This window comes from Polypterus senegalus, chromosome 13 (genome assembly GCF_016835505.1).
Source record: "Polypterus senegalus isolate Bchr_013 chromosome 13, ASM1683550v1, whole genome shotgun sequence".
Lineage (NCBI taxonomy): Eukaryota > Metazoa > Chordata > Cladistia > Polypteriformes > Polypteridae > Polypterus > Polypterus senegalus.
Genome location: NC_053166.1, coordinates 159693612 through 159719187, shown reverse-complemented (window position 1 = coordinate 159719187; position 25576 = coordinate 159693612). Strand labels below are relative to the sequence as shown.

The window sequence follows — 25576 nt, the reverse complement described above, 5'->3', positions numbered from 1 at the left end:
TCACAGTCCGTCTTGTTGTCACGACGCTGTCGTTTCCTCTCACGATCTCTTTCTCTTTCTCCAATCTCGCAGGTTGCTTTGTGGCAATCCAAAGAGTAAGGCAATATACACGGAGCAATGGTTATAAAAGGGGGACACATAAAGCAAAAATTGGGATCACTTCACTGACATGTGAGCAAGCCACGGTACAACTGTGAGACGCGCAGCACTCGCCGGCTACAACATAATAATAAGAATTTCCGTAACGTTCTGTTACGTTGTCATTCATTGTACCTACTGTCTGTCTTTCATTCATATGTTACGTAGGCACGTACCTTTTATCTTCAGCAATCTCATTCTCTAACCAGCGTAACACTGTCCACCACCCCTTTTGTTATTCCGGCAAATCGTTGACATCCGTGAGTAACAGCAACGTACTAAACTGGAAGGTGGTCTACGCATGCGTGGAATTCACGGACAAACAAAGATCAAGATCTAAATGAAGATCTCTTTATTTAATTTAAAGCACAACAATTTGTTTAGTTTGAATGTCTGTGTTTTGAGGTGTGACTGGCGTACTGCAGTCTTCAGTAGTATAAGCCTGGAGGAGATTCTTAATGCAATGCCTATGTTTTAGCTGTCTCTCTACTGCCATCTAGTGCTGCTTCTTCTAATTCATTCGCGGACAAACAAAGATCAAGATCCAAATGAAGATTATATATAGAGATGCTGAAGCAGTTCAAAAGAATAAAACGGGTTAAAATTTCACTGCACTATGACTTGTTTTTTAACAAAATGAGCCACACAAACACAGCGGAGTAAACCCACCATCTCGCACAGTAACACCGACCCCCAGGAGAGGGATAGGGGCACAGCCCACCGTCTTTAGCGCTCAGGTAACACACTTCACTGCTGTAGTTGGTTCTGTTTTGGCCTCCACTCCAGTGCTCCTGTGGACCCCCAGGTATTCCCAGCAACTTCCTTTGCCCTCTGCTGTGAGTGAGTCGAGTGCTTGTCTCCTCACCTCGCCACGTTCTGCCGATCAAAGATACTCCCAGTAGCCCTATTAACACTGGTGGGTAGCGGGTCTCTGGGAATCATCAACAGCATCATTTATTTCTAGAGCACATTTTCATACAAATAATGGAGCTCAAAGTGCTTTACATGATGAAGAAAAGAAAAATAAAAGACAAAGAATTAAAATAAGACAACGCTAATTAACATAGACTGCGGTGGGCTGGCAACCTGCCCGGGTTTGTTTCCTGCCTTGTGCCCTGTGTTGGCTGGGATTGGCTCCAGCAGACCCCCGTGACCCTGTAGTTAGGATATAGCGGGTTGGATAATGGATGGATGGATAATTAACGTAGAATAAAAGTAAGGTCCGTTGGCCAGGGAGAACGGAGGACAGAAAAAAAAAAAAAAAAAAAAACTCCAGACCACCCAGCCCCTCTAGGCAATCTACCTAACATAAATGATCAGTCCACAGTATTCAGGGTTCTCATGGAAGGACTTGATGATGACGGTCACGTGGACTTCTGGCCTTTAGTCCATCAATGTAGGGACATCACGGTGCTTTGATCAGGTGGTGGTGGTGCAGGTCGCCACCACAGAAAACCGTAAAAAGAACAGAAGAGAGAGTAGGGGTTGGTACAGATTTTAGAGCCACCATTATTAGTAATGATAGTTAATTGAATATACAGAGCATCAGGATTCAATTAAAATGAAGCTCTGAGAAGGCCATGTTAAAGTAATGTGTTTTTAGCAGTTTTTTAAAGTGTGCCAGCGTATCAGCCTGGTGAATTCTAGTTGGCATGCTATTCCAGATTTGAGGTGCCTAACAGCAGAAGGCCGCCCGCCCGCCTCACCACTTCTTTTAAGTTTAGCTCTTGGAATTCTAAGCAGACCCTCATTTGAAGATCTAAGGTTACGATTTGGAGTGTAAGGTGTCAGACACTCCGATATATAAGATGGCGCAGATTATGTAAGGCTTTGTAAACCATCAGCAGGATTTTAAAGTCCATTCTGAATGGCACAGGTAGCCAGTGTAGTGACGCTCAGACTGGGGTGATGTGCTCGGATTTTCTTTTCCTAGTTAGGATTCTAGCAGCTCCATTCTGCACTCGGTGTCACTGATTGACGTCTGTTTTTGGTGGTCCTGAGAGGAGTGCGTTACAGTAATCTAGTCGACTGAAAGCAAAAGCGTGAACTCATTTCTCAGCCTCTTTCAGTGATACAAGAGGTCTGACTTTACTTATGTTTCTTAAGTGAAAAAATGCTGGCCTAGTGATCTGATGAATATGCGATTTAAAAGTCAGGTCACAGTCAACGGTTGCCCCTAAATTCTTTACCTCCGTCTTGACTTTTAATCCTAATGCACGGGTGTTGAACTCCACGCCTGGAGGGCCGCAGTGGCTGCAGGTTTTCATTCTAACCCTTTTTCCTAATCAGTGACAAGTTTTCACTGCTAATTCATTTCTTTTCCCTTCATTTTAAAAGCCCTGTTTTTAAGGATTCAGTCCTCTGAATTGACTTGCTTCTTCATTAAATGAGAGCCAAACAGAAATGAGATGTGAAACGAGCCAACAGATGACCAGCTAAACTGAGGCTTCAAACTCCAACCAATTTCACTCCAACCAGTTTCTTAATGAGAAGCCGATTCTTGCTGTTAATTAAAGCCGTTATTTAATTCCACGGCTTGTTGCTGCTCTCATTCTGCCACAGCAGACATTTCCAAAACTGTTGATTTTCTGTTTTTTTCTAAGACCACCGTCAAGATGTTTTGGTGACCTGAGCAGACCCACATGATCGAGACCTTCACCTGTCTGTGTGTTCAGATATTGTGTGATGGGCACAGGTGAGCTGCTCACATGGAGGCTTGTTTCGTGTCTCATTATTGTTTGGCTGCTAATTAAAGAAAAAAGAAACAACTAAGGGGTCTGAATCAAGGTAATTAAGACTAAAGCAAAAGAAATTAATTAATTGAAAAATCTGGTCACTGGTGAAGAAGATGGTTAGAATGAAAACCTGCAGCCACCGCGGCACTCGAGGCCTGGAGTTCGACACCCGTGTCCTAATGCATCAGCATTATTTCTGATAACCTCATTATATCCATTATTGCCAATCTCTAAAATTTCAGTTTTTTCTTTATTTAGCTTGAGAAAATTACTACTCATCCACTCAGAAACACAAGTAAGACATTGTGTCAGTGAAACAACAGAGTCGCATGTAAACTGTCGTATTCCCAGTGGGGCCTCATGACCGCTCTGAAGTATTCCTGGTGGGGTCCCGCTGCCGTTACCAAAACGTGACGTGTAAACTCTGCTGGTCACTGTTTGGCCGGAGAAAATCGTCATTACTGCGTCACTGAACTTGCGACACGAGACACAACAGACCCGCTAGATTTTTAGCACAGCCAGCGAAGGTTCGGACGCACCATTTTGTTTTAACCGAAAATGGCTGTTTCGTGGTCTATTGAGGAAGTACAGACGTTCCTCTCGTTGGTAGCCGAGGAGCAGATCCAGCGAGAGCTGGATGGGGCGACGCGGAATGAAAAAGTTTTTCAGGAGGTCGCTTGTGGCGTGTTTACGATGATGTCACGGCAGTAGAGGCGGCGCAACTATAACGACACGTGAATAATCCCGCCCACTCTAAAGCGGTACTAAACTGCAGTCGAAACGCAAACCGAGCCGAACTGAGCCGAACCAAGGTGAGCTTTACTGAACCGTGCTGTGCCGTACTATGCAGTGGAAAAGCGCCATTGCTCTCCTCCTCTCTGTGATTGTAAAGCCCATATAAACGACCACAACTCCATTTTTCCTCCTTCACTGATCGCACTTGTTTATCCCCACAGTCCCACCCGTTTCTCTTTCTCTTGTCGTTTTCCCAAAAGCCCACCGACCCCCTCACTGCACCTGCTCTTCAAAAGCGTTGTGCCCCTCGTCACCCCTGGCAGCTGCAGGCTCTTGCTTGTGGTTCAGCTGCTCCCATCCCATAGTGCCTATCCAGTTAAGCCGAGACCAGTGGTGTAGTCGTTGTGCCTCCAGCGTGATACGCACCTTTTTAAAATAAAAAGTTATTTATCGATTTTATTAAAAACAAATAGCATTCCATACAAATAACACAAAAGTTTACCAAAAAAAAAGGTTTGAAACAAATCAACCAATCAACTCCTGAGAAAGAGAGCATGACCAGCAGAGTAAAACGTAAAAATAAGTAAATAGATAAATGGAGTAAAAGAGGGGAGAGAACCTGCCTCCTCAGTTTAAATGCTTATTCTAAATAATAGAAACAACATTGAAAGTCACCTCGCGATCCCACGGCTCGCCTCGCCAAAGTCATCAGTGCGATGATAGCATTCATGTGATCCACCTGGAGTGGGCGTCCATCTTGCAGCCTTTTAGACGTTCAGCGCCCTTCTGCCTTTGGCATCTCCAACACGTCTTTGATTTTACATCAGGACCTTCATTTCCATCCATACGACTCGCTGAGAGAGAGACTGGCGGAGCCGTAGAGAGTTGTGTGCGCCAACATTCTGCAAATCTGTAACAATTCGTCCCGCGCACTAACACGAGCCGATTGCTACCGCTAATCTGTCCTAGGTAACAGCAGATGATAAAACGATAGGCCAATATCACGCCCCAAACAATTTCGCGTACACCCTTTATTCTACCCGGTTCAGTCCCTTAATGCCAGTACTTTATAGCCCCCCAAAAAGCCAAATAGACAAGATCTATCATCAAATAACGAGTACGTTATATACAACGAACAAAAGAATACAATCCCTTACACATGCACCACCATAAATAACCCTCATTCTGTGGCGCCACAAATATATACATATATTTACACAATAACAATATTAATTCAAGAGATGATAGATAGATCCACCAATGTCCAATGTTCTGTGCTGCAACTGCCGGCAGGCCAAACGTGGTGTCCTGATAATTGCGGACCACTTTCACAATCACCTCTTCATCATAAAAGACATACAGTCAGTCCTGCGCCATGATACAATATAAGTCCTTTGAAACAGCTCACCCGAGCCCGGTATTAGGAATCAGCAGAACGTTTGATTCCCCGATCAAGAGAATACCTTCCACCTTCTGCCAGGACTGTAGGAGCTCCTCGACTTCTTGTATGGCCAGTGCAGTAACTGATCTGCTTTTTTTTCTCTCCGATTCTCTTTTTCCTTTTCTCCTCTTCTCTCTTAAAAACGGCGCACTTTATGCAAATGACTCCCGAAAGAAAACGGTACAACCGGAAGTTCCACCTCTGGGGCACCGCTGGCAATCTCCGGATGTAGCATATTCCCTACAACACCCGATCGACAGCAGAAAACATACTACATTTATGTGTCAGCGCTACAAACCGTTCATCGAGATGCCATCATTGTCATGTGGTATCAGCGGCAAGGTGCGTTTCCATTTGAACGGTTGTGTGAATAAGGAAAACTTTGGCAATTGGGCTGAAACCAACCCTCGTGAACCAGAGACCCCTGCGTGGTGAGCACACGTGTTACAGGTTGGTGCGCCGTTGCAGAGTTTGCCATTGTAAGCTGTTAGTGGGGAGCAACAGGTCACTGTCACTTTAGAAGGTGACATTGAAATGCTGGAGAACTGGAAGAAATGGATGTGGTGGATGCCTGGTGTCAACAGGATGGAGCGACTGCTCATACGGCCTGCGCGGAGATCCATGCACGTTTTGCGGGAGATGTTTCCGGCTTAAGGTGATCTCCATGCGTGGCGATGTCGGGTGGCCTTCACGTTCACCTCATCTTGCTTCGTGCGATTTCGATCCCATGTCGAAGGTAAACACACACCGACCTCAAAACCATGAGGCCCTCTTGGGCGCTACTCGCCACGAAATCGCTGCTATTCCCCTTGAAATGGCCAAACGAGTCATGTGAGCGACCTCCTTGAAGACATCATTTTTCAAACGCAGTGGAAGCAAATCTTTTTTTGTATACTCTCTCTTGTGTCGTAATGAAGCGTTTTGGTAGAATAAACGTTTGAAATGTGGCACTTCTTTTTGGCTCACCCTGTAAAACATACAAGACGACAAAATAAATCGAGCTAATTAGAGTCGGTTTGAACATGCGGGGCCTCTAGAAAGCATTTGTCCACTTTGTGACGTTTTCACATCTCTTTGTTATGTAACATGGCACCCCAGTGGATTGAATTGGTCACTGGTCAACAGAAGATGACTCTTTAATGTCCAGGTAAAAACAGATCAGTGCAAAGTGGTCTAAATTCATAATAAATATAAAAAATACAAAATTGGGTAAGTACTTGATGATAGTGTGGCACAGCGAGGACCGATCTCAGCAGGCAAGGCCTGGCACACTTTGCTTTCTCCTTGTTGTTCATATAGCAGTTCCTGAAAAGGCGCCACACCTAAAGCCCTGCTCTTCTTCCTTCTCCAGTCATTGGCAGCGGGCCTGACGTCCAGCCAGCCAGTCGAGAAGCTGCGCGCCCTGCCGCTCTGGCTGTCCCTGCAGTACCTGGGTCATGATGGGATTGTCGACCAGATCAGACACGCCTCTCAACTGGTAAGTCCCTTGCAGTGGCTCTCCCGAGGTCAACAGGGCAGTGGCGGGCGGTGTCACCTTCACAGAGGTGATGACGCGCAGGATGCTGTCCATTTGAGGCCCTTGCCATTTGTCAGGTATCCGTGTCATGTGCCAGAGACCACCTTACTTTCTCACCCCCCATGATAATTTAGGGCCATTATTGTCACACGTACAGAGTGCACAGAAATTCTTACTTGCATGTTTGAGACATGTAAGCCGCATTCTGTTTAAGGACAGGACCATTTGTCACTTGTCCTGCAGTCAGGTATCGGTATTCCGGCCAGAGACCACCTTATTTCTTTCTTACCCCTCGCATTAATTTATAGTTTTTACAGGGTCCTTATTGTCACACTGTTTGCTTGGTGCTTGTTGTCTTTGTTACAGAGTATGGTCAAATTTTTACTTCTGTCAGTGAGATGTGTGAGCCGCTGTCCGTGTAAGGACAGAGCCATTTTGTCACTTGGCCTGCAGTTGGGTATCAGTATCCCCTTACTTGTGTGACTTGGACATGTCAGTGCCAGTAAAGCGGGTCACCGTGAGGCTGAAAATCAGAAAGAAACAATCTGAGACATGGCAGAAAGTTTAGGTTTGCTAAAATCAACTGGTAAGACCACGGTGGAGTGTTTATGAATGGGCTGAGAAATTCAAAAATGGTCAGGCAAGTTTTAAGCAGAAATGGAGGAGTGGGGACCCCCGTCCACGTCCACCACCAGGATTCTGACAAACGGATAGGGATTTCAACCGCTCCGCTACACTCTGAACCCACAAAGAGCGGACCGCTGCACTTCTTTAGTATGGACGAACTCTGAGCCCCCATCGCCATCTCTGAGAACAGTGTGACACCCGTGGTGCCCTTACCCATATGAGCACCTGCCCCCTGCCTCTATGTCTGGCCCAGTAGCCTGGCACCACAAATTCAGTCTTTATGATCATTCTGCCCTTTCGAACTTCATACATGATTGAGATTTGAAAGTTTTTTTGATGGTAGGTCAGCATCATGGATGCTAACAGGAAGTTTGTGTTCTCTTTTCAGAGCCAAAGGCTGCTGGATCAGCTGAAAAACGTGACGTCTGTGAAGACCTCGGTAAGTCCTTGTGCTGTCCGACATTGGCTTCAATGGTTTTGGCGGTTTCCTCTCACAGACGTGCAGGTCAGGTGAATTGGCCCTGGCATCTATGTGGGTGTATAAGTGTGTTCACCCACCGATGGAATGGCATCCTGTGCAGGGTGCTGTTCCTGCCCTGTGCTTGCTGGGATGGGCGGCAACTTCCTCATGACTCTGCTCAGGATACAGCGGGTTTGGAAAAAAAACAAATGAATGGAAGATAAAGAGAAATGGCACAGACTGGCACCACATGGAGGAAAGTAAAATAATTTCAGGAGGAAAAAAAATAAAGCACATTCACGTGGAGAAGAGTGGAAGTGTTGTATGACACAAACCTTGGTAGTCAATTGGAGATGACCGCAAGAGTGTCACAAAGTCGAGACCAGCCGCTGTCCAGAGGATTGCGCTGTTGAGTTGGACGTCCAGGGGGGTGGCACCGCCAATATGAGCCGTCATCAGGGGGTTTGGGGGTGTACAGTCTGTCCCGGTGGTCCTGACTGTGTCCGTCTCTCTTCTTCAGGTAGAAGATGTCCTCAGCTCCCCTGTGGTCGTTTTTAGGTTCACACCAGAAGTTGGCGGAGCAGGTGAGCACATCGTGAGCGGCTACTCGGTCTTGCACTTGAGGTCACCTCTCCCAGAAACGCCCTAAAGTCCTTTTTTGTGTTAATGGCACCACACCACCCTTTCATGACCTCCTTTTTCTCGTAGGAGCCACTCGTCGGCACAAATGCAGTTACATCTTCTTGTTAAAGTTTTCCATCCCCATCAGCATTTGAACCCTTGTCCTGTTTTCCTTTTTCCAGGGCCGAGTGAGGCAGCGCTGGAGGTGTTCACCAGCAGTGAACGGGAGCTGCAGGACACACTGAACCGCTGGGTAAGGCCACACGTCCTTGGGGAATTTTTATATTTTTGGCTTGTTTTCACTTTTTGAGCCCCTCAGTTATGTGCAACTTAATAACATTGAAACCATTCCCCTTACAAGCGTTCCTAGTGTTAGCCGTCAATGTTCTTCTATCACGGCCATTTGTAGCTAACCCCTCATTACTAACTCACAAAAACAAAACGAGTTAGAAGATGTCCCCATGACGCAACATTCAGCTTAGAGTCTGGATGGCTTGAGGGAGGTGGCAGCAGCCTGGCATCCCAAGAGATGGTACAGCTGAGAGTGCATGAGAGAGAGAGAGAGAGAGAGAGAGACTTCCTTTGTTTATACAAGGCAGTGCCTCCTGGACCAGTGGGATGTCACAGTGAAGGGCCAGGGCCAAGCCCCCCCTCCAATGCCATTTCAGCCCATGCTTTTCTTCTGGAGGAGAAAGTGGTGGCCATGTTTCTAAAAACCTGCTCCCCTCCCACAAGCACCCAAGCTCATCCTGTCCCTCCATCTTCAGGCTTTCTTCCTGTGGGATCATCTCGTAAGATCTTGAGTATCCCCGTCTCTGATACCGGAGGTCCTACAAAAGAAAGGCGTTCTCGCACTGTTAGGCCCGTGGGCTTTGTTTCCTAATTGGGGGACAACTCGTTCCTTTGTTTCAATTTCCTGTGAGGTCAGTTAAAGCGTTTCACACCATAAAGTTTCAATAAACGCCCCGTGGACGTGTTGTGGGCTTCTCTCATTGGGCAGAAACATTTTACCCTAAATTGTTAAGGCGGGTATTTCCATAATAATTTTCCAAAATTATCACCTGGAGGAAGACTACTTGAAAATGATGCACTAATTGGTTTATGAACCATTGGGTTCCTGGTCAACTCTCTGCCCCTTCTTGGTCGGCCAGCTTTGAGTCCTGGTGGTCCCGAAGTTCATCCAGTTTACAATATTTGAGATCCCTGAGAACACTAAAAGCTTTAGAATTGGCTTTTATCCCCTTGGCCTGATCTGTGCCTCACCACGGTTTGATTGTGGAGGTCCACAGCGAGTTCCTTGGACTTCATGGCTTGGTGTCCTGACATGCAGTGTGACCTTTTTTTTTTGGTTCGTTATTTCACTTTATACAATTTCTTGTATTAGGAATTTGTTAGGTTCCACATAACCCTAGGAGTCGCATAACCCTAGGAGTCGGAGCGCAGGGTCCAGGAGGGCCTTGCTCAAGGGCCCAGCAGAGTAGGACCCCCTTTTGGCAGTAATGGGGATTCAAACCGGTGACCTTCAGGATACCAGCATGGATCCTTAGCCTCAGAGCCACCACTCTGCCTCAAATATACAATTCTATACGGTGGTCCACATGGGCCTTTCTATATGATGTCTAGTCAGTTACAGGTGGAGGCCAATCAAGTTTTAGAAACATCTCAAGGAGAAGCAAACCGGACAGGATGGACCTGAGTGCGAATCGGAATGCCACAGCAAAGGGTCTGAATTACTCGTAGGAATGAGAGGGGTCATCTTTTGATGTTTCATACATTAGTAAACCTTTCTGAAAACACATCCTCAACTCTGTCATTATGGGACATCGAGTGTAAACTGATGGGGAAAAATGGCCAACGTATCTGCTTAGACTGAAACAAACCTACAATAAAGTGTGCAGAAAGTAAGGGGGTCTCGAAACTTTCTCAATTCACTGTAAGACCACCCTAAAGAAATTAGTTGGAAAAATGTGTAGAGCCCAGAATCCGAAATAAAAAGTTAATGAAATCCTCGTAATAACGAAGGCCCTGGTGGCTCCCACCCCAGCTGTGCGACACTCGACATTGGGCTTCAGATCTCTGGGAGGTTTTGGGTGGGCAGCAGTTAACGAGCCGAGTGAATCGCTCAGTCAGCGGCCAAGGTCGTCCTTTAGCAGCTCTTTGTGTGAATCAGGAGAGGAGGTCTGACCATCTCCATCTTGACCCCACCTCATGGTGGTGTTGTTGTTATTCTGTCTTCACAGCTTGGAGAGCAGTTGGCCCGACTTGTACCTGCCAGCGGGGTGGATGTCGTTGAGCTGGAGGACGAAGGCAGCTGTGTGCGGTTTAGCCCGCTCATGACATCGGCAGGTACGTCTCATTCTCTGCTCTGAATGTTAGGACAGTTTTCATGAGAGCAGGCCATCCGGCCCAGTGAGCTCACCGGCCCTAGCGGCCCCTAGTAGTAGAGTCTGAGCAGCATTGTGGAAGGTGAAGTTTAATATTGAAGTAATGCGGTTGAGGTGAGAGCTTTCCAGACTTCTAAGCGGTATGTTCCATAAATCTATACATCTTTGTTAAGCCCATTTCGGGGTTAGGAACACCCGCTGATACAGAGCATTGCCGCCGCACCCACCACATGACAAACCAATTTGATGTCACGACTGTTAGAAGCATCTGATTGGCCAGCGGCGTTAATTGAATTACTTGGGAATGCACCTGTGGTTGGACTTAAGGGCCTACCTTTTGGTCAGTGCCTTGAAGTCTCTGGGGAAAATCAAAGCCCCTCCGCCACAGCCGCAGGAAAAAATAATGGCGGACCCCCACAAGTGAGGCTCCTCCGCAGAAGCAGTTTACAAACCGCTGAAGGCACCACCAGCTTCTGTACAAACAACTCTTTGTGAATGCAAACGTGTATGGACGACGCAGACGTACAAAGGTGTATGGACGACGCAGACGTACAGTCGTGTAGGCACGACGCAGACGTACAGTCGTGTAGGGACAACACAGACACTGCATCACTCGGGAAGGGATGAATGAAGTTTCGTGGTGAAATGTCCACCTGAACCCCTTGTAGACCACCAAGGGGCGCACCACCAGACAGACGTGGGGCACAAGTTCAGGGCAGACCAAGGGTGATTGATGGTCATTTTATATTTCTTCCATTTCTGAATAATCGCAACAACAGTTTGTCACCTTCTCACCAAGCATCTTGCTGGTGGTCTTGTAGCCCACTCCAGCCTTGTGCAGGTCTACAATCTTGTCCCTGACATCTTTTGACAGCTCCTTGGTGTTGCCCATGATGGTGGAGAGGCTGGAATGAAAGAAATGGATTCTGTGGACAGGTGGGCTTTGTGCACAGAACTTGTTGTGATCAGGAGGATCTGGAATTGACTGATTGATTGGCTGTGTGCCCACGTGGCACAAAGATTACAATCTGTGAGAGGCAGGATTCTGACTGGGTTGTAGATGATCAAATACTTATTTCCCCCACTTTATGTTTGAGAAGGTGGAAAAGGGTGGCTTTTCTGTCTTAAAGTGCTTCCTACATTGTGTCCATATTCTGGGAGAGTGAAGGGTAATTGGATTTTTAGTGTAATGGCGGTAGTTTGTATTAACTGAGGCACAATGCAGGGAATATAAAGAAGTCCTGCAAGATTGTATTTCTATTGCAGACCAGGCTTGTGGATATTTGTCTCGATGTCCAGGTCTTTATAGCTTATATATGTGCCACCCAGTAATAAAACTGGATGTTGGGTAGTGCCGTGCCACCTTCTGCTTTAGGTCATTGTAGAGTTGCTCTTTGGATGCGTGGATGTTTTGAATTCCAAATACCGTATTTACTCACGTTTACGTTCTCCCGCAGATAAGTCAGGACTGGATTTTACTGTAGAATTTCTGGTATTTTATAATGTCGGTCATATAAATAGAATGCAGAAAAACTCACGTTATTGGTCCAAGAGATTCTGATATGCTAACGCCCACCTGAGAGAGTAGCCACGGGGCACACGGCCTTTTTCTTCTTTGTGTGTGTGGCAATGCGCTGTATCGGCGTGTGCTCCTAATCTCTCTCTCTCTCTCTGTATTGTGCCTACGTGACCACACGGTGATACCCGCACTATTCTGAAGTGACGTTTGCACTGATTTGTGTTTTTTGTATCTCACACCCTCATACACCTTTATCGTAAGAGCATCCCTTATCTACGATGGAGCGTTTAATCAGAAGAAAATATGAAGCTGGTTTTAAGTTAAAAGTCGTTGAAGTGGAGAAAGAAATTGGTAACTGCGCTGCTGCAACAAAATTCACTGTGTCTGAAAAACTGACACGAGATTGGAGAAGGCAGGAAGGTGTTAAAAAAAAAAAAAGAAAAAGAAAATTAAGGTTTGCATTTTTGAACGGGCGTACAAGTCAGGGTCTGATTTTATGATCGATTTTTCACGTTTCAAGACCCGACTTGTACGTGAGTATATACGATAAATGAAATTATGATTGAGTCTAAAAATGATTTGTTAATGTATATTGGGGATGCTTTGACATAGGAAGAGCATCTTGGGAAGGATGGTCATCTAAACAATGTCGATTCTCCCTGCTAGCGTAAGGTGGAGGGTAGACCATCTTGACACGTCTTGTTTAATTTTTCTGCATGGAAAAAATTAAACAACAGTGAGGAATTTTAAGCCAAAGAACACATGGAGGTGTCTGCGTCAAATTGTGGGGGTAATGGGACAGGGGCGCTTTAGAAATGAAATGACATCATGAGGAAAGAAGATGATCACGAAGCAGCAACTTCAGCCAGAAAGTTCAAACTTAGTCAGAAATCTCAAGCTGGTCTTTCAGTAGGACCGGAATGCTAAGTAGAACTCCAAAGTCGTAACGGAAAGAGGTAAAACATCGGAATGGCCATCGCCAAGTCCTGACCCCAGTCCCGTTGAAGATTTCTGGGCTGAACTGAAAAGCGCTCGGCCAGGCAAGGAGGTCCACAAGGCCGCTGACTGCCCGACGACAGTTCTGCCAGGAGAAATGGCCACAGATTCCTGCCACGTATTATGAAAAGCTGGTGGAAGGTGCCGACTGTAAGCGTCTGAATCAAGTTAAGCAATTTGAAGGCAAGGCCAGCAACAACTAACTAAGTGTACGGAAACTGAAAATGTGACCAGATAAGTAACGGCTGTAGTCCTCTCCACTATTACTGTGACATTAAATAAAGTCGAGACCCTTATGAACTTAACACAGGGAGTGTATGGAACTGGGAAACATGGCATTAGCCCAGGTGGGTGTAAACGTTCGGCCTCAACTGTAACGTCTTAGACACACAAGAAGTCAAAGTGTGGGGTCCCAAATATGAAAGGACCCAGTAATGAAGGTGGGCTGCTCACTGTCTACATCCAGACAGCGGACAGAAGCCACTAAGATGGCTAAAAGGATGTTAGGTTATATGGTGCCCCCGATTCAAGCTGCATAACACACTCGTGAGGCCTCGCCTGGAGGTCTCCATATTACCAAAAAAAGTAAAGACATAGCAGCACTAGAACGAGTCCAGGCTTGCTGGGAGACTAGGCCCGTTTAGGACTGAGGGATACGTGTGACAGGAAAACCTTTAAAGAAGAAACCCGATGCTTTCAGTTTTAGGGACAAAGGTAGAAGATGTGGACATGTTGGTTGAGCGTCTTCGAGAGACCATCCCTGTGCTGTACAGCACCCTGCGGATGCGGGAGGAGTTTAAACAGGAGGTGTACGAGACATCCACACTGACGTACATCGAGGATCTGAACTGGCCAGGACTGGGCGCTATAAGGTACGCGTTACTTTGGGGTCTCCTGTGGGCCTCACCCCCCAGTGTGGCATCGAGCGGTTTACTCACCACAAAACGACTCGCCTTGCAGATATGAGCTCTGCAGTGACGAAGCCGACCTGAGCAAAAGGCAGCTGGAGGTGGAGAAGACCAACGGTGCGCTGCTGAAGAAGCTGAAGGAGCTCGACTCGGACCTGCTCTTCTCCACGGGTGAGTAGACAAGTGAGGGAAGGACCTGAGCTTCTCCACTGTGGGTCACGGCTTAAGGCCTGAAGAAGCTCGCCACTCTCTGAATTGCAGGTCCAGAATTTGGCCCGGAGAAGAACTGCATCTATGTAGGCATGGCGACGGAGGACCTGGACGTGGCTGAACTGGTGGAAACGATCTCCACCACTGGCAGGGAGATCGAGGAGAACTCAAAGGTAAGAACTAAGGCCTTCAGCCCAGAAAGAGCCCTTCCATACTGTATTGGCCGATGTCTGCCAGCCGTGCGTTATGCCAGCTTGTGTGCCCCACTGACTTGTCCGGCGTATTTTGAATACCTGCCATGTAACTGGTCAGCTCAGGTTAGACGAAACCATAAAACGACCAGAATGACCTCCGCTGAAAGTGGTGGGTGGCTGTAGCATTGTATGGTGATAACCTGCTTAACCAAGGTTAGGGTCCTGAGGGGCTGCAGCCTCTTCTGGCAGCACCAACCATTCCGGGACAGGGCAACAGTCCATAGGACAGCTGATCACACATGTCCAAACTCATTTTAGAGTTTCCAGTCAAACTGACATGCGCGGCTCTGGCAGGTGGGAGGACACCCTTGCAGACACAGCAAGAACCTGCACATTCCACACTGGGCATTCGGAGGACCCCTGGAGCCAGGAGTGCGGGCCGACGCCAATTCAGATAATCGCACATAGTTCTTGGGGGCGCAGTGGGTACTCTTATAGAGTCTTGGCCCAGTCATTCAGACACAGCAGCCCATCTCCACATCAAGGTTATCAGACCCCCTGGGACTCGGCCCACTGTGCCCCCTGCCCCAGGACAGGGCCCTCCATGTTCCCAAACCCACGACCACTGGCTATTAAAATGCCAAACTCTCTCAGCCTGCTGTCACTACCCACTAGTGGTGACAGTGCCACGCAGACCACAGTCCATTGGTGACAATACATGAAATGGTGGCCACAATTCCAGATCCCATTATTTCTGCCCAGGATTAGGAACGACTTTGTGAGCTCAAGTCTGTCGTCACTGGCGAGAAATCTCTTAGGCCGCCATCCTTCTCCACTTAATGTCTACTCAAGGAGGCTTTCTGTGAGCCTGGGACCTTCATGTCAGTAAGCCGCAGTGCTAAAGGTGAACTCCCCGGCCCTATCGGAGTTCCTAAATGCAGACCCTCAATCTCTCTTACAGCCCCGCTGCGCTCTGCCCTCCCGTTACTCTCGCCTGAGCAAATCGAACGACGGCACCATTTGTCTCTGCTCAGGACTTCACCCCATCTGGCCCACGTTAACAGTTCTTTGTATCCACATTGAATCACTAACTGCAGTTGTCCACACTGGTAAGTCAGGTGACCTGGTCAGTCACACGCCATGTCACCTGTGAGGAGTCTCTTTGAGGTCATTGCCACTCTCCATTTCATATCTTCACGTGGAACCCAACGGCCTCTTGTGCAGATCCCCCCCTTATACCCTGGTTCTGCTCGCTAATCCCATTACACTCGTTGACCACCACCAGACCACATTACCTTTTGTGTCTACTCAGGAATTCAGAGTTTCACATCCTCACACGGAGAGATTGGCCATGGGGGCCGGGGCCCCCTGAGTCACTTAGCTGCAGCTTCTCCATTTGTGATAAAGAGGAAGTCTGAAGACCCTGTGTGTTTGAGACCCACCACCGCCGCAACCTCCTTGGGCAGAATGAGGAGCTCAGCTGGGGTTGTCCCTCTGAGCAAATTCAACTGAACTGGGCAGGCCCATATAGCCTTATGTCGGGCGCCACTCCACACCCAAACCTCTCTGCCTGGTTGGTCAAGCTGAGAAACATTAAAAGATGCGAGGATTTCCTGAGGGTACAAAGTCCAGCGGCCTGTAGTGTCCACCTGTAAGACTTGCTCGCTTCTGCTGGGGCCTCGGGTGTTACTGTGGACGGTTCTCTTCCATTGAGATCATTCATGGATGCATCCTGGGGAACCCAAGGGTCACCTAACCGATTGGCTAATTCATCTTAACTTGTGTTGCGCAGCTCCTGGAGAACATGACCGAAGTAGTGAGGAAGGGAATTCTGGAGGCGGAGCTGCAGCTGCAGAAAGCCAGTGAGGAGAAACTTTTGGAGGAGGTGAGAGCCTGTGGTAGGGTGGGGGTATGGGTGGTCAACAGGTCCAGTCTCGTTTTACTACCTATGCCCGCTGACCTGGATCTCATTAATGGACCTCACTTGGGGGGTCTTTGTCATCTTTGATGGGATTTGTTCCATTTCTCATTTTTTGCCTCTTAAGGCCGGCTCTCTGATACTCCCAACTCTCACTATTTGCCCCCCATTTTTTTTGTTTCTGTCTCCTTCACGCCTCCTAGGGAGTACTACGTCAGATTCCAGTGGTGGGCTCCGTCCTCAACTGGTTTTCTCCTGTGCAGAGCTCCATCAAAGGAAGGACCTTTAACCTGGCCGCAGGTAGGTGACTGCTCAGCAGGCCCACAGAAAACCTGCTCCACATTTAAACACACTGCAACGTGTGCCCGGTGCCTATGCCAGCCAGTAAATATATTTCTAACTAGCTGTGCCCCGTGGCAGTGAGGAGGGCCCCGTCCAGCTCCCCACTCCTGACGTCACGCTTCCCCCTCCCCTCGGCCCACAGCCTCTGTCTCGGATTAGCGCGAATATATCGATCCTGCAGGTTAACTCTGATTCTTAGCGTGATGAGAGAAGTCGCAAAATCAACCGGAATGTTCAAGCAAATTACAGAAAAAAGAATATAAATCCGTTAAGTAGTTCTCTTGTTCGCTCGCTAAACAGAGGTAACGTACGCCCCGAGGCCCCGCCCCATCTGGCCGCTGTGTTTCTATCGGATTCGTGCAAATAAATCGGTACCACAAGTGAACTGTGATACTTAGTGCAATGAGAGAAGTCACAAAATCAACCGGAATGTTCATTAACTCTAACCCTAATTTTTAGAAAATAACCCGATCTAAATCCATGAAGTAGTTCTCTCGTTGGTTAACTAAGCGTAATTAAGGTTATTCCCCAAGGCCCAGTGCATGAGTGAGGAGGTCCCTGCCTCCCTCCGCACGACCAGCTGCGTGTCTCTTGGATTCGCGCAAATAAATCAGTACCGCAAACAAGCTATGATACTTGCATAGCGTGCTGAGAGAAGTCGCAAAATCAACCGGAATGTTCAAATAAATCCTAGAAAATAACCCGATCTAAATCCGTTAAGTAATTCTCTCATGAAAAGCAGACCGACAGACCCCAACTCTCTCGTTCACTAGCAAAGCGGAGTTAAGATATGCCCAGAGGCTGGTGTGTGAGTGAGGAGGGCCCCGCTGCATGCCTCTCAGATTTGCGCAAATAGATCAGTACCGCAAACGAACTATGATACTAAGTGTGATGAGAGAAGGGGCAAAATCAACCGGAATGTTCACTCTAAATCCGTTAAGTATAGGGTGGTCCAGATCTAATTATGCAATTGTCATTACGCTATAACTTAAGACCATCGAGAAGTGTGCGGACTGACGTCATGAAGAATTGTCTTTGTGCCAAACTGGAATTGTACCCGCATAAATCAAAGTCATCCAGATGATCTGGATCTGCATAATTAGATCTGGACCACCCTGTGAAAAGCGGCCAGATAGACAGACACACGTTGGATTTTATATACAGTGGGTAAGGAAAGTATTCAGACCCCCTTCAATTTTTCACTCTGTTATATTGCAGCCATTTGCTAAAATCATTTAAATTATTTTTTTCCTCATTAATGTACACACAGCACCACATATTGACAGACAAAAAAAAATAATTTTTGAAATTGTTGCAGATTAAAAAAGAAAAACTGAAATATCACCTGGTCCTAAGTATTCAGACCCTTTGAACCCTCAGTATTTAGTAGAAGCCCCTTTTGAGCTAATACAGCCATGAGTCTTCTTGGGAAAGATGCAACAAGTTTTTCACACCTGGATTTGGGGATCCTCTGCCATTCCTCCTTGCAGATCCTCCCCAGTTCTGTCAGGTTGGATGGTAAATGTTGGTGGACAGCCATTTTTAGGTCTCTCCAGAGATGCTCAATTGGGTTTAAGTCAGGGCTCTGGCTGGGCCATTCAAGAACAGTCACAGAGTTGTTGTGAAGCCACTCCTTCGTTATTTTAGCTGTGTGCTTAGGGTCATTGTCTTGTTGGAAGGTAAACCTTCGGCCCAGTCTGAGGTCCTTAGCACTCTGGAGAAGGTTTTTGTCCAGGATATCCCTGTACTTGGCGCATTCATCTTTCCCTCGATTGCAACCAGTGTCCTGTCCCTGCAGCTGAAAAACCCCCCCACAGCATGATGCTGCCACTGCCATGCTTCACTGTGGGGACTGTATTGGACAAGTGATGAGCAGTGCCTGGTTGTCTCCACACATACCGCTTAGAATTAAGGCCAAAAAGTTCTATCTTGGTCTCATCAGACCAGAGAATCTTATTTCTCACCATCTCAGAGTCCTTCAGGTGTCTTTTAGCAAACTCCATGCGGGCTGTCATGTGTCTTGCACTGAGGAGAGGCTTCCGACAGGCCACTCTGCCATAAAGCCCTGACTGGTGGAGGGCTGCAGTGATGGTTGACTTTCTACAACTTTCTCCCATCTCCTGACTGCATCTCTGGAGCTCAGCCAAAGTGATCTTTGGGTTCTTCTTTACCTCTCTCACCAAGGCTCTTCTCCCCCTGTAGCTCAGCTCTAGGAAGGGTTCTGGTCGTCCCAAACGTCTTCCATTTAAGGATTATGGAGGCCACTGTGCTCTTGGGAACCTTAAGTGCAGCAGAAATTGTTTTGTAACCTTGGCCAGATCTGTGCCTTGCCACAATTCTGTCTCTGAGCTCTTCAGGCAGTTCCTTTGACCTCATGATTCTCATTTGCTCTGACATGCATTGTGAGCTGTAAGGTCTTATATAGACAGGTGTGTGGCTTTCCTAATCAAGTCCAATCAGTAGAATCAAACACAGCTGGACTCAAATGAAGGTGATCTCAAGGATGATCAGAAGAAATGGAAAGCACCTGAGTTAAATATATGAGTGTCACAGCAAAGGGTCTGAATACTTAGGACCATGTGATATTTCAGGTTTTTCTTTTTAATAAATCTGAAACAATTTCAAAAATTCTTTTTTGTCTGTCAATATGGGGTTCTGTGTGTACATTAATGAGGAAAAAAAATAATTTAAATGATTTTAGCAAATGGCTGCAATATAACAGAGTGAAAAATTGAAGGAGTCTGAATACTTTCCGTGCCCACTGTATAAAGAGAGAGAGAACTTCATTTATGGCCTTCTTTGTTTTGGACTACTCGGTTGTTACCGACGTCTGGTGTAAATTTCACGTCAACAGCCCCATGAGAAATATATTGACCGAGAAACACGTTGACGCGTTCAATACGTATTTTCCCCGTGGTATAGGAGTCCACCCGTTTGTCAAAAGGTCTTGACCCTTTTTTTTTCTTCTCGTTTGACCTCCCGTAGGATCCTTGGACTCCACCGAGCAGACCTACACCATGAAGGCTCAAAGTGCCCGAGGGACGCCACCACCCACCCCCACCTCGTCTCGCACAAAACGGCGGATGCCAGGTAAGGTTGCACTTGACTTCATGGCAGACGCTCTGTGGTGTTGGAGCCTGCCCTCCTTCACGAGTCTCAGTGCAGCCCTGAGGAGGGTCCTGTCTGTTTTTTTATTTTAAATAACCAACGTGGAGTTTCGAAGTACAAAACCAGAGGATTCCTCACAGCCGTGCGTTTGTCCGTCCCCAGGTGAGAAACTGTTCCGTCGCTCGAGACCCAGCGGTGACGCCGTTAGCGAGACGAGCTCAGTAGGACATCCAGAGGAGCCTGACAAGGAAGTGGACCTTCAGGATGGCACCCCCGCAAGGGAAGATGTCCCCGAACAGCAGGAGACGCAGCCAGAGTCTCCCCAGAGGGAGGACCCGAGTGACGAGAGGACGCCAAGTGAAGGAAGCGAGCAGACACAAGTAGAAGGGAAAACGGAGAGTGTGGACAGCTTGAGATAGACCTCGGCCGTGCTCGGGGAGCACACGCTGAAGGAAGTGGAGGGGACGGACTTACCCCGATTGGTGAAGGGACGGTGGGTAGTTAGGGGGGGGGTTTTCATGGCGTGATATCATTTTCAGCTCAACGCGCCCCCGTTACGTGTGCGCCAGTCTGTAGCAACCCAGAATCAAAGAGGAATTCAAATATTAAAAATCCGCACAGCAGTGAATTAGGCCTGGTCAGGGCTGTGGCCCATCTGTTGTCTTTTCATGTCACCTTTAGCTATTGCCACTCTGTGTACCCACTCACCCACCAGGTGGCACTCATTTGTAAAACACTAATTCACACCATCCCGAATACGCCAGTGCTTGGTGCCACCTGCCACGCCTCCATTCACACTACACGTCTGGACATTTCTCATTGGCCTCGGAGCAGCAGTGCGTTTGTGCCACATAAAATGCCAGGTTGCACCGCATGACTTTCAGCTGCCAACTGGCAGTTTTGGGGTACAACACTAAAAGACACTTTCTTTTTTCCTGTTTAAAGTGGTCTGTGCTGCCCATCAGCTTCGATCTGTCACTCTGACCTTTTGTATGCTGAGGATGCTGGTCGCTGTGCTCCTCTTACGTGCCCCCCAGTGATAATAAAGATGGCAGGCCAACGGCCAGACTTTTTATGTTTGGTGTGCTCAGTGCCAGCAGCGACCTCGCCCATTTCACACTCTGACTTTGCTCTGCTTGGACGCCTGGTCGTGGTACTAACTTTCATGCAGTGTGCTGATGGTGCCCATGAAAGCTGCCTTGGCATTGGTGCCAGCGGACACCCCTTGAAATTTTAAAACATGTCACTTTCAGTCAAGGCCACAAGCTGAAGGCACGTGTTCTTCATCATGGCCTGGTTATGAAGGGCAGACTGTATTGTCAGGGATAAACGTCCACATGTGAAGTGACCACTGAAGCACAGCCATGTGACGAGCAGAGCAGCCCGAGCCCACCGGGGGTCACGTTACTCCCTCCATACTCTTTAGCAGAAGCAAAGGTGCTATTAGGAGGATGTGGGGCATCATTCATTAAGCCATCAATGGGATGGGGGGGGAAGAGAGGACCCTGGGGTCTTACGGGGGGCCGTGTTGTTACCTCAACATGAAGTGTCTGCCTGGCCGCTGCCTCACAAGCCAAAAACAAAACACACTCAAGTCTGAGCTTAAAATACAAAGTTGTGAAATGACCCACTCTGACCTCCCAGAGCGCATACGGCCACAAGTCGCCACTCACTGGCACGTCACTCTCTAGGGGCCTATGAGGCATCACCTGTTGTCTGTATGTGGGTCACGCCAGGTCGAAATTCACAATGGCACCTGACTAGAAAGGCCCACGTTGTGGTGTGAGGAGGGTCTCAAGATGGGTCGCTGCCGCCAGTTAAAGTAAATGTCCCAAAAATCCCCAGAGGTTGAAGGTCAGCAGCAATTCAGGGTCTCCAAAATACAAACCGGGAAAAAGTGGCTCGTGAGGCAAGCAAGAAGCGCTGCTCTGAGGGATACGTAAAGGGGCACTGCAACCAGGTGGGTCGAAATTATAAGCACTTTGTTCAGCGAAACCTTGGCAGTGGACTGGACTTTGTGCCTGCTTGGTGGGTTGGCAGCTGGGACCCCCGAGCGGTTTCATCATGTGGTGGGTGAGGCGACGCGATATACGGGTGTGCTGTACCTGAAACCTAGGAGAATAAAAGTGGCACTTCAGTGGCATTCACCAAAATGCACTCGGACCACCAGCAGGCCCGACACTACACAACCAGGCATCACATCACATCACATCACATGCTAGAAGTGCTGCTGTGCATGCTGGGACAAGACGTGTGTGCTAGCATCCATTAGACATACCTGGTCTGATTTAGGCCCTCGTGATCGTGGGCACCATGGTGGTACGTCGCTTCAAGAAGCCCGAGGTTCACATCCCGGGTGCTCATGGCCTTTGCTTGTTGTCAGGTGGATTGGCGACACTAAATTGATGGCTGGCATGCACGTGTCTGCATCTTCACTTAGTGGTGTTCCCACCTTGTGCCCGATCCTTGTTGGCATCGGCTCTAGCTCCCCTGCAACCCTGCTCTGGGTAGGTGGGTTTAAAAAATGGGGGGATGAATGGCCTCATGACTGAAATATGAAAAAACGTCCCCTTCTCTTCTGGGGTGTGCCCGTCCTCCTGCCCTCCCAGCTGCCCCTGGGATCTCTAATGCAGTAACATAACTAAATACAGGTGGGTGGCACACTGCTTATCCCCTCTGTTACCAAAAGTGGGGTTGCACAAAAATAAAATCCACAAGCCGTCCTTTTACAAACGCTCAAAAGACAAACAGCACAGGGCTAATTCATTTTCAAAGGAATTTGGGCCCCTTTGTGTCTTCCTGAAATAAAAAAATAAAAAATTCAAAGGCACTCCAGAAAGGGAGGCTGGACGCCCCAGCATCTGCGTCACCGACTCCGAAACCGGACATCACGTGACTAAAGTAAGCCCACCTTGCCTCGCCGTCCCAGACCTGTACATGTGGTGTGGACCCGGTGGGTTACTTCAGAATCGCCGGTAGGCCACTCGAGGGGTTCCTCAATATGGCCGTCACGGTCGACGGTTGCACTGCCACACCACAACCTAAAAGGTGAGCCCCGTTTCCCACTCCATATTAAAATTTTGTACAATTCCGTCCTCCTCCTCCTCTTGCGACCTTTTCTGTTCGAATGTCCCTGGCGCTTAAAAGACGTGAAGGCCACCGGCGGATTGGCGTCTTGCAGCCTCGCGTCCCGTCTCCCCCACCCTCCCCATATGTAGATGCCACTCGCAGCTGCGGGTCCCAAAAACCCTGAAGCACCTCAGTCTTGGGGAGAGAAGCCGTCAGCTGCCCCCTCAGTCCGTCTCGAGGTGGGTTTTTCTTCTCCCCCCCCCTTTTTTTTTGCCTTAAATGACATTTTTGAAAAGGCCGGACCCTCGTGCGAAAAACCATCTGGCAAGTGCAATTTTTGTATTAAGTACTAAACCGTTCTTACCGTGATCTCGTCTTCCTTATTTTTATTTTTTTTTTGCCTTTTACGTATTCTTGGTGCAATGAAGTAAATTAATTTAGAACAACTGGACGGGGAGAACATTAATTAACTGTGACTGCTTTAATATTATATACTGTAGGGCTAAAACGGGGGTTTATTGTTTATAACTTAATGACACCTTCTTTTATTTTTTGCTGTTTTTTTTAAACATAAAGATAATCTTGTATTTGTACACACGTTTAATCCTCCATGTTAACTGTTCTCAGAATGGCGTGTCTGATCAGCTCCTCATTTCTTTTTGTCTGAAAGTCGCAACAAACTGACGTCCTGAAGAATTCTCTTTAAATGGTGTGTCCTGATTGGTTACTTTATTAAATTTTAACTTTCAAGCTTTTGCGTCTTTCTTGTTTATTTTATTAACTGTGTAACTGGGGTGGGCCGTGACGTGAAGTGGGCACCGCTGGTCCAAGGCCGTGTCCACACTACGAAGGTGGACGTTACTGTCGGTTTTTCGCCCTATTAGACCCCTGAAAGCGCCCTCTAGAGGTGTGGATGGGTGAAAACGGAGACTCTTTAACTGCGCTCTGATTGGTTGGGCTCATTACGTGGCACCTCCCTGGCTGGATTCTGCTCTTTACAATCTCTCAATTCTGATTGGTCACCATGTTCCAGCATGGCAGACATCAAGCAGGGTGTTGTGTTGTGCAGTTTCATTGGTGCCTTCATGCACAACTCATTTGGTCGATGGCTACAGTTGTGGTAGTCAATCCTGGGCCCAACGGTGTAGGCCGCCCCTTCAAGGAGGGCACACTGCCACTTTGTGCGTTCTCAGTGTAGGCGTCACATGCGTTTTGGGACACTTTAGTGTCAGTGGAGAGACATTTGTAAAACGCTAGGGCGGGCGGAGATCGTTTCAGTTTGCAGACGCAGTTTCTTTTAGATGAAAGTGTAGCAGCTGGGTGTTACTTAACCTTCTTGGCGTTTACCCCGAAATCCACCCGGGCTGGGAATTTAAAATGTATTTATTTATTCTTTAAAATGTAGTATTTCTCAAGACAAAAGCACCGAGCTAATTCATTTTCAAAGGGATTTGGGCCCCTTTGTGTCTTCCTGAAATAAAAAGAATTCAAAGGCACTCCAGAGAGGACGAGGGAGGTCCCCCACCAGCCAGGCTGCATGCCCCCCAGCATCTCCGACGGGTAAAGGGGATTGCGTCACCGAGCCTGAAATGGGACATCGTGTAACAAAAGTAACCCCACAGAACTGTACGTGTGGTGTGGTCACCACACGGTGGGCCCGGTAGCCACAAGGCCGACATGGAGGAGTTGCTTTCCATGGCGCGAGTCGTGTTGTGCAGTTTCAATGGTGCCTTCATGCACAAAGCATTTGGCTACAGTTTTGCAGTCAGTCCCTTCAACGAGGGCACACTGCCACTTTGTGCGTTCTCAGTGTAGGCGTCACATGCATTTTGGGTCACTTTAGTGTCACTGGAGGTACATTTGTAAAACGCTAGTGCAGGCGGAGATCGTTTCAGTTTCTTTTAGATGAAAGTGTAGCAGCTGAGTGCTACTTAACCTCCTTGGCGTTTACCCCGAAATACACCCGGGCTGGGAATTCGGTGTAAAAACGGTTAACCCCAAATGTCTCTCGGGTTAAAACTGTTGTGATCTGATGTGCAGCGTTAAGCCTGAATGAATAACAGTGTAAGTGCCTTGAGCAGAGGAAAGGCGCTATATAAATAAAATATATTGTGAGGATGGTTAACAGTGAGGGATGGCATTCTGCTGCCATCTAGTGGCCTGCTGCAAGGGACTCCAGGAATCTTTCTATGCACTTTGTCAACCAATGGTAGCTCATCAATATTAATGAGGGGGCGGAGTCAAAAACCAAAACACAATGGCGTCTAAATCTTCATGAATCTCAACTCCGATCTTTGGGAGGGATTGGATTTTTGACCCTTCACCTTCAACTGCCCTTCCTGATTATTTTTTTTTATTTTCTAAATGCCATGTAGCCACGGTGGGGGCAAAGCAGCCCAAACTGGCACTAGCCCCCAGTCCAGATAAATAAAGAGGGTTAGTGTGTAAAGAAGGACCAAACTGAGCCAAAACTTTAAGGAACAGAATCAAACCAAACATTCACAGACCCCATAGAGAAGAGGGAAAAGATGAAAGGAGGAGGAGGAGGAGGAGGAAGGAGGAGGAAGGAGCAGCAGCAGCTTGGGTTTGAAGTTAGTTTGGCTTTTATTATTACACACGCAAAACTTCCTTATGTCGCGTTGTCCCCCTTCTATC

The 25576-nt window shown here is 47.7% G+C and overlaps 1 protein-coding gene across 4 annotated transcripts in view; it reads left to right on the top strand.

Moving 5' to 3' along the window:
- Positions 1-23671, top strand: part of pdxdc1 (pyridoxal-dependent decarboxylase domain containing 1) — a 57312-nt gene extending 33641 nt beyond the window's left edge. For all 4 annotated transcript variants that reach the window (XM_039774051.1, XM_039774052.1, XM_039774050.1 and 1 more), the window contains exons 12-23: positions 6401-6526; positions 7581-7631; positions 8173-8236; positions 8456-8526; positions 10514-10619; positions 13873-14044; positions 14133-14251; positions 14342-14463; positions 16277-16369; positions 16606-16702; positions 19730-19834; positions 20015-23671. In XM_039774051.1, the coding sequence (XP_039629985.1) occupies positions 6401-6526; positions 7581-7631; positions 8173-8236; positions 8456-8526; positions 10514-10619; positions 13873-14044; positions 14133-14251; positions 14342-14463; positions 16277-16369; positions 16606-16702; positions 19730-19834; positions 20015-20271 (1383 nt within the window). In that variant the 3' untranslated portion in view covers positions 20272-23671. The remainder of the gene's footprint in view (positions 1-6400; positions 6527-7580; positions 7632-8172; positions 8237-8455; positions 8527-10513; positions 10620-13872; positions 14045-14132; positions 14252-14341; positions 14464-16276; positions 16370-16605; positions 16703-19729; positions 19835-20014) is intronic.
- The last annotated feature ends 1905 nt before the right edge of the window (positions 23672-25576 follow it).